The sequence below is a fragment of the Squalius cephalus genome (assembly GCF_949319135.1).
Source record: "Squalius cephalus genome assembly, chromosome: 23".
Lineage (NCBI taxonomy): Eukaryota > Metazoa > Chordata > Actinopteri > Cypriniformes > Leuciscidae > Squalius > Squalius cephalus.
In genome coordinates, this window is record NC_137144.1 from 15,275,698 (window position 1) to 15,283,709 (window position 8,012).

At 37.6% G+C, this 8,012-nt stretch overlaps 2 protein-coding genes across 2 annotated transcripts in view; both read right to left on the reverse strand.

Moving 5' to 3' along the window:
- Window positions 1–3,157, reverse strand: part of arid3b (AT-rich interactive domain 3B) — a 31,800-nt gene extending 28,643 nt beyond the window's left edge. The window contains exons 1-2 of the mRNA XM_079858528.1: window positions 2,843–3,157; window positions 557–1,237 (exon numbers count right to left, since the gene is read on the reverse strand). Coding sequence (XP_079714654.1) covers window positions 557–1,237; window positions 2,843–2,878 — 717 coding nt within the window. The 5' untranslated portion in view covers window positions 2,879–3,157. The remainder of the gene's footprint in view (window positions 1–556; window positions 1,238–2,842) is intronic.
- A 1,209-nt stretch (window positions 3,158–4,366) lies between these two features.
- cox5aa (cytochrome c oxidase subunit 5Aa) lies at window positions 4,367–7,389 on the reverse strand. Its single transcript, XM_079858550.1, has 5 exons — window positions 7,182–7,389; window positions 6,037–6,153; window positions 4,916–5,037; window positions 4,626–4,754; window positions 4,367–4,524 (listed from the first exon to the last, which is right to left on the reverse strand). Exons 1-4 carry the CDS (start codon window positions 7,375–7,377, stop codon window positions 4,641–4,643), a joined length of 549 nt encoding a protein of 182 aa, XP_079714676.1. The 5' UTR covers window positions 7,378–7,389; the 3' UTR covers window positions 4,367–4,524; window positions 4,626–4,640.
- Window positions 7,390–8,012: the final 623 nt, after the last annotated feature.

Consider the following 8,012-nt stretch of genomic DNA (forward strand, 5'->3'; position numbering starts at 1 on the left):
TTCCAATGATGATTCCCATTATCGCTGCTTTTTAATTAATTGTATTAAAATTAGCATAAATTAAGGGCAGTATACCAAAGTACAACCAATTGTTTATAACTTGATTTAATAACATTATGGCAATAAAATTTCCGAAAAACTAGACTTTTTTTATAACAAACAAACAAAAAATTGATTTCTTCTGACATTTTCTTGACTGATTTAGAGAAAATCTCCTCCCTAAATTACACTCAACATTGTTGTATGTATAATCTTTCACTAAACCCTTACCTCCAAGTAACAAACAAATTCTTTTGTACACTTTTAGAACACACATTCCTGATGTGCTCAAGAAAACTTGATTAAATGTCCTATTCAGAGCCGAAAAACTTCAGTTGATTTTAGTGGTTTCACAGTTTTTGAACATGTAAAGACTCTTTACAATTCATCTTATGATCTGACTCCCCTCAAATAATGCAGTGCTGAATGAAAATATGCTGTATTGCTGCTTTTGTAGGTCAATGGTGATAGAGTGTGAGAGAACACAATGACAAGAGATAGAAATATAAACGCAAACCTGTTTCAATGAGTCATCGAGGCTCCAATCGGCCAGTCCGTTTGGTGTGTTGAACGATTGCTGGTCGTTGAGGGAGTCTTCGGGTTCATCTTTCACCTTAGTGGTTGGTGACAGAGCACGTTTTTTAGCAGCCGAGGGCGAGGCGGCGTAGACGGCGTACGGATATGGAGGGACTCCGACAGCCGCTTGCTGAAGAGCAAGGCTTTGCCTCCTGAGGAACTCCAAGCCTTCGCTTTCCTCTTCTTCACTGCCATCTTCTCCATCCATCATCATCTCGTCATCGTCATCTTCGTCCCCCTCGGAGCCTCTTCCCCTGTCCATCTCATCAGCGGCGTCCTCCTCGTGTACTAGGTCAGAGCTGGTTTTTATGGGCCCCCTGGCAGCTGGAGGCCCCTGGCCGCCTTTCAGCGCTCTGTCTCTGGAGTTTTTGCTGTAAAAATCAGGGGTTAATGGGGTGCCCTGGGCCCTAGCGGAGGCCATGATGGCTTGCTGTGCAGCCAGCTGTTGGGCGTACAGAATGTGGGCTTCCCTGAATTGTCTCTCCTTGCGCTCCATCTCCAGTTTAGCTTGTTGTTGTCTCTGGAGCTGCTCCATAACTGCCTCCAGTTTGACGCCAGCCGCACTTCCGAAAGCCGCCTGGGAAAATGCACTAGCCAGACTGCTGTCTTGAGACAAGCTGGGCTGGATTGTGGACAGAAGAAAATAAGTAAATTCATTCATTCTGTACACAAATTCTTTGTCAATTTCTTTGTCAACCTCAACAAAAAAAAAAAAAAATTATATATATATACATACATACATACATACATACAAGAGATTTCTATTTTAAATAAATGCTGTAATTTTTTATTCATCAAAGAATCCTGAAAAAAAGTATCACAGATTGTAAAGAAAAATTAAGCAGCACAACTGTTTCCAACATTGATAATAAATCAGCATATTAGAATGATTTCTGAAGAATCATGTGACACTGAAGAAGACTGATGAAAATTCAGCTTTGCATCCCAGAAATAAATTATACTTGAAAGTATATTAAAATAGAAAACTGTTATTTTTAATTGTAATAATATTTCACAATATTACTGGTTTTTTTTATCAAATAAATGCAGGCTTGATGAGCATAAGAGGCTTCTTTCAAAAACATTAAAAATAGTTATGTTTCCAAATTTTGACCAGTACTGTAATTTAACTCAAATATATAATAATAAACAACTGAATAACTCACTTTCAAACGTTCAGTCACATAACACAACTAATTTGTAAACAATCACATTCTACTTTTTTTTTACAACTTCAATTCTTTTAATTCGAATTAACAATATTTGCTTAATAGAAACGCATTAGAGTTCGAATTAAGGATAAACAAATACGCATTAAGAGCCGTAAACGGAGTCGGCTAATAAATTCGATTTAAAAAAAATGCGTAAACAAATAAGCACAAACGACAGTAAAAAAAGGAATTCAATTTAATTTAATTTAAATGGAACAAATACGTGCAAGCAAATCTTCACAACGAACGTGGCCCGGTCAGCCTTCGAAATTTCGAATTAATGTTTACAAGTATTTTAATTAGTGTTAACAGTATTCATGTCACAAAAGGATTAAAGTCGCATTCCGCAGCTCGCCTATTGCCCAGTAGGCCAACCTACCTTTGACCCCCCCCCCCAATACAGGCGACCAGTCTAGATTGTGGAACGACCGGATGTCCGGCCAAAACGGCGTCTCGCTTTACACTTTGTTAAATAATTAATATTTAGCCAAATCCACTCGAGTTATGCTTTTACTTTATAACTAATCAAAGCATAGTTTGATAAGTGCGCGCAGTTACAGAAGATATCCAGAGCACAGTCGAATCATGGCTGCCAAAAAGTATGGCGCTCTTCCAAAAACAATTAAGCTATTAAAAGAGAGTACGAACACACGACGCAACAAAGTATCGCGTTCTAATGGAAACAAACGGAGATGTTTTTGACGAATTCGAATTCGGCAGCGCGCGAACTGAAACTTTAAAAACAAATAAACAGCACGAGTAGTAGGCTATAATCAAAAAAAAAAAAAAAAAATCCTGATATCATGACGTGTACAATGTGGATTTTCGCTACATTTAATAGCTTGATCACTCACACGAAGGTAATTTAAATACATGTTGATTCATTGCGACTATGTTAGAAAATCTTTAGTGTATACATGATACAATATTTTATTCGCTCGAGATCGGCTGATGAAATATTACAGTAGCTTATCAATACATTCAACAGGGCTCTGTGCCAACAGGACGGAACTCACCACTTGCGCTTTGCTGCTACTGGAATTGTCCACCATCACTCTTTTCCTAGATGAACCACTGTGCGTGTTTTGCTCAGCGCACCGAGTACGTGTGCATCCACCCGGACGTTTAATATCCCCTCTGATAAATCGGTAATAAACCTCTCGGTGTTCGCAGAGGGAGGGAAAAAAAACACTCGACACTGGGGCCAGCCAAAGGGGAAACGCCTGACCTCACCTCCCGAACTGCGCGCTCAGGGACTCCCACAGTCCCCTCGACTTTTCCTCCTCCAGCCGGAGCCAATCCCCCCGCACATTCACGCACATTTAAATCCCGCCCCACTGGCTCGTGCAACAAGTTACTCTACGTTCTTACGTTTCCCCTATGTAAGCAGCCAAGTAAAATATTTATAGCACATAACCGATAGGACTTAACATACACTTACGTGGCTATTTCATGGATCTAATATTAGGCTGTCATTTTTCATTTTAGACTCAAAATTCTGACCCCAGCTTAGCTACGCATGGGCATACTATTTATTGAAGACCAAAATAAAAAAAATTCTCCGATGGAAAAAGTACGTTATACTCAAAAGGCTTTTTAAGTATATAGGCTACACCACAAGTTTTAATTGTAATTTTGACTTTTGATATATGATTTAAAGTTGAAAGCATACCTGCTGCGCCCTCTACTGATTCAAAACTGCTATAACGTTTACTATATAATTATAGTGTATGGTGGTGGTGTCAAGCAGAAAAACAAAAATTGTTTACTAGTCACCTTATTTTTAACGTAAGGGCGGGCGCGTTCATGTTTACCTCGAATGTGCGAGGCTTCCGGTATCGACCGCTTCCTCTTATTTTAGGTACGGATTGTTCGTTATGCTGATTGTTGTTGGAAACTGGTACTTTTTTATAATATTATTTTAAATGTATTATCATATGATATTCATAAACACTGGTTTGTAGCGCAAATTGTTTGACCGTTTACTGTTGTTTACCTATGGCGGCTATTCGGAAGTCTTGCACATTCACCGGAAATAAGTTGCTTTCATTCAATTTAAAAATTCAGTAACATGTAACAGACTTGTGGATAGATTTTAAACTTTTGTGATTGATTATAACGATTTAAAGACACAAACAAACAAAACTACATTTTTAAAGGGATAGTTCGCCCAAACAATGAATATTCTGTCATTTACTTACCCTCATGTTGTTCCAAACCTGTATGAGTTTCTGTTATGTGGAACATAAAATGAATGTTTATTACCAAACAGCTGATGGCCACATTGACTTGCATATAGTATTTGTATTTTTTTCCTTCATACTATGGAAGAAAATGCCACAACCTTTGGTTACTGGCATTCTTTAAAATGTCTTTTGTGTTCAGCATAAGAAAGAAATTCATACAGGTTTGGAACAACTTGAGGGTGAGTAAATGACTATTTTCTTTTTTGGGCGAATTGTCCCTTTAAGTTAACAGTTAATACAGCAAGTCTGGAGCAAAGTCTGTGAGGCATCAGATAAAAACACAACAAGATTGAGTAAAGATAAATCTCCCTTTATTAGGTCCATCAATATTTTACAAGCAAAAGAACGTAATAAAGGCCAATTAAATACAACACAAACACCATGACACGAGGCAAAGACTTCAAGTACAGTGGTCTACTCGGTCCAGACAAGAGCAGCAGGCCTCTGGAAGACTGTAGGTGAAAAGGAAAGATACAATGCACATGTTCAATCAAATAAGGAAACACCTTGCACTTTCATAGAGGAACAATACATCCTGCATGCTAATACTCACCACAATCGCAGACATCTATGCTTTGTCAATGCCAAGTTCCTCTGGTGTAGGGATACCAAGCTCACTGAGGGTAGGTTGCAGCTCTTGGAGAACATAGGGGTAGATCTCTTTGTGTGGCCCAGATTTGTCCTGTGTAAAAGAAAAAGTAATGCATGTGAGTATAATTTTACTTAAATTTGTAAAAATATTTTTTTGTATTTTCAGAAAATCACGTTAAAAACAGCTTCAAGAGATGAAGTGAATAATGTCTCTGTGGTGTATTTTGCAGTTGTCCAGAGAGACTGAATGACCTTGACTGCCTCGAGAATGCGGATGGCACTGGCTAAATCGTCGAGCCTCCGACAGGCTTTCAGGGCTGCCTCCAGGATCTTTGGCTCAGGTACCAAGTCGTAACCGATCAAAGTGTTCATTCCTGAAGCAAAAAAACAAACATTTTCAGACATTCACTCCACAGACACCAGATGGGTGTCATTCTGTTGACATTGTCTTCCTTACAACTTACACTTCCTTGTTCCAAAGATTTTCTAGGTTAAAGATAAATAGACAGTCATAAATCTTTTATATCAACGGATCAAACTAAACCAGCTTTACAGGTTAGTAAACATTAAAAAGCAAACAAAAATTACAACATAGATCCATTTGTTATGTTTAATTATGGAAACCTACTTGTATAATGGTGTATTATAGTTACAGAGTGATACAGCATTTATACAAAAGAGAAATCTTTTCAAAAAGTATTAATTTCTTTCAAAAAATAAATAAATATAAAATACTAACCCCAAATGGTTGAATGGTAGTGCATATTGTTACAAAAGACTTCTATTTGAAAGAAATGCTGTTTTTTATTTATCATAAAATCCTGAAAAAAAGTATCACAGGTTATAAAAAAATATTAAGCAGCACAACTGTTTCCAACATTGATAATAAATACAGCATATTATAATGATTTCTGAAGGATCATGTGACACTGAAGTCTGGAGTAATGATGCTGAAAATTCAGCTTTGCATCACTGGAATAAATTATGTTTATATTCAAACAGAAAATCATTATTTTATGTTGTAATATGTTATAATATTTCTGTATTTTTGATTAAAGAAATGCAGGCTTGATGAGCATAAGAGACTTTTCAAAAACAGTTATGTTTCCACACTTTTGACCGGTACTCCGTGTGTGTGTGTGTGTGTGTGGGTGGGTGTGTGTGTGGGTATATATGGAAAAATGGGGAGCGAGCATCAAAAATATTTCAGGGACATAACTTGCTACGTAATTTACTTTCTAAAATACGGCAATCATAAAGAGCAGCATTCAAAAGAGGATTTTAGATTTAGAAAAATATTTATGAGAGTAAATCCTCAGCAGTCGAATGCACAGCTGGCGATTCAATGAGGTCGAAGCGCCTCAGTCACCCACCTTTCCTCAGCTCCCAAGCATCGATGTCCGGCTTGCTGAAGTAAGTGACCCAGCGGGCATCGAACTCTTCATCGGTCTCCTGTTTGCCATGGGAATAAGAACGAGCAGCTACCGAAGCTGTGAAAGTAAAACACCAGAGACGATCAGATCAGAAGAGACCTGATACACTAAGTTAGTAAGAGAATGACATCCAGACAATAAACATTGCCGTCATGGCCAATGGTGTAGGTGTAAAAGGGCCATAATTCTCATAATAATGCTATAATAATTTAGTCTATGTATCAATGATTGCGAACAACTTTTAATAGTGCAGTGAGATTTTGCATACAGGCCTTGTTCCAGCTGGAACTGGTCCAGTTCTCGTTTGACCTATGTTACCTTGTCCGATGGGGAAGTATGACAGTCCTAACTGTTTGCTAAAGAATGTCATGCAATAAATCCAACTGATATGCTAAAAATGAGATGCAAACTAGATGTTGTATGATGTGGTCTATATACTGATGATACTATACTTGCATCGATTATGATCTGAGGTGTGGGTTCGCATAGAGGTCAGTCAGTGTATTGTATCTAATGGGAAGTGCGGTTTGCACTGACGCAAGGTGAATGTATGCGTAACGTTATTCTTCATCTTAAGATGCAAGTCTTGCACGTAGCCACTGACTATATGATTAAACTGCTTCAAAGCAAAAAGTATAAACCACACAGCCTGTTTGCTATGTTTAAAATGCAGAGTGGTCTTTCAAACTTCAAGTATTTAGCCATTAGACTTCCTGTTTCAACGAAAGCTCAGAATAATGTGTCAATCTAGGAAGCTTTCAGTTTGAGTGTGGCGTTTCCTCCGCGCGCTGGGCCGAAGCCTTGCTCTAGTGGGTCATTACAAGGACACTGTGAGAAAACATCTACAGGATTTAATAAATTACAGGGAAAAACACGATTATGAAATGGAAATGCTTTAATAAAAGCGTTTAATGAGAGCGTGATAATAACCTCTAAAAGGTATAACCTTTCAAGCAAGGCACCGGTGCGGCTTCGGTTAGCTCATATGCTAAGCTACGTTCAAGGTGTTTCAGTTAACTCTGCCTCTTATATAGTTTTTTTTCTATTAAAGACTTCATAAGTAATACGGCAAAATCTGCATTTACCTGTATATTGTGGCCGTGCCCTTGTTAAACTCCGAGCACCGGAGACTGAGACTCGAAGGGCGGCTCTGAACATTGTGCGGGTCACCGGCAAGCGCTGCTCGAACTTGAAGAACGATTCACGGGCTCGCGCTGCTGAGGCTACTTCAGATAGCCGACCTGCTAACACCATGCACGCGACTGTCACGTCACTGCGCATGCGCAATTCTTTGGCAATAAAGCAACGTATGGACTCTGTTCATGGTGAGGGGGTTAGCTAAAGAGGATTATAAAAAAGCATGAAGGACAAAAGATACATTTCTGTGTACAATCACCACGCCGCTCTATGAGCTGTATCCAGTATGAACACAGTAATAAATTTAAACTCATGTCTTGTGCAGTATGAAAGCAATGTTTGATTCAATATGTTTATATTATTTTGTTATTTAATATGCTTATTAATATTTTAATTGATATTTAATAATGGATAACACAAAAACCATCTAAATAAAACAAAAACTTACAGCAGCTGCAATATTCTGCATTTATTGCATATAGAAGCAATTTTCATTACATATTTATAATTTAAATGATATTATATGCCGTCATTAGTAAACTTTTTTTGTGCTATATTATGGCATTATTATCAAAGATTTTTTTTTTGATCAACATAGTTAAGTTTCATTACATTCATAGATTTTACTTTATAGAAGCATCTGTGTTTCCAAAATAGTTGTTCTCATCAGCAGGGGGCAGTATTACATTTCAGAATGTAAAACCCAGGTATAGTTAAAACTAAACTATAGGTAAAAACATTATTGTTACTTAATATATATATATATATATATATATATA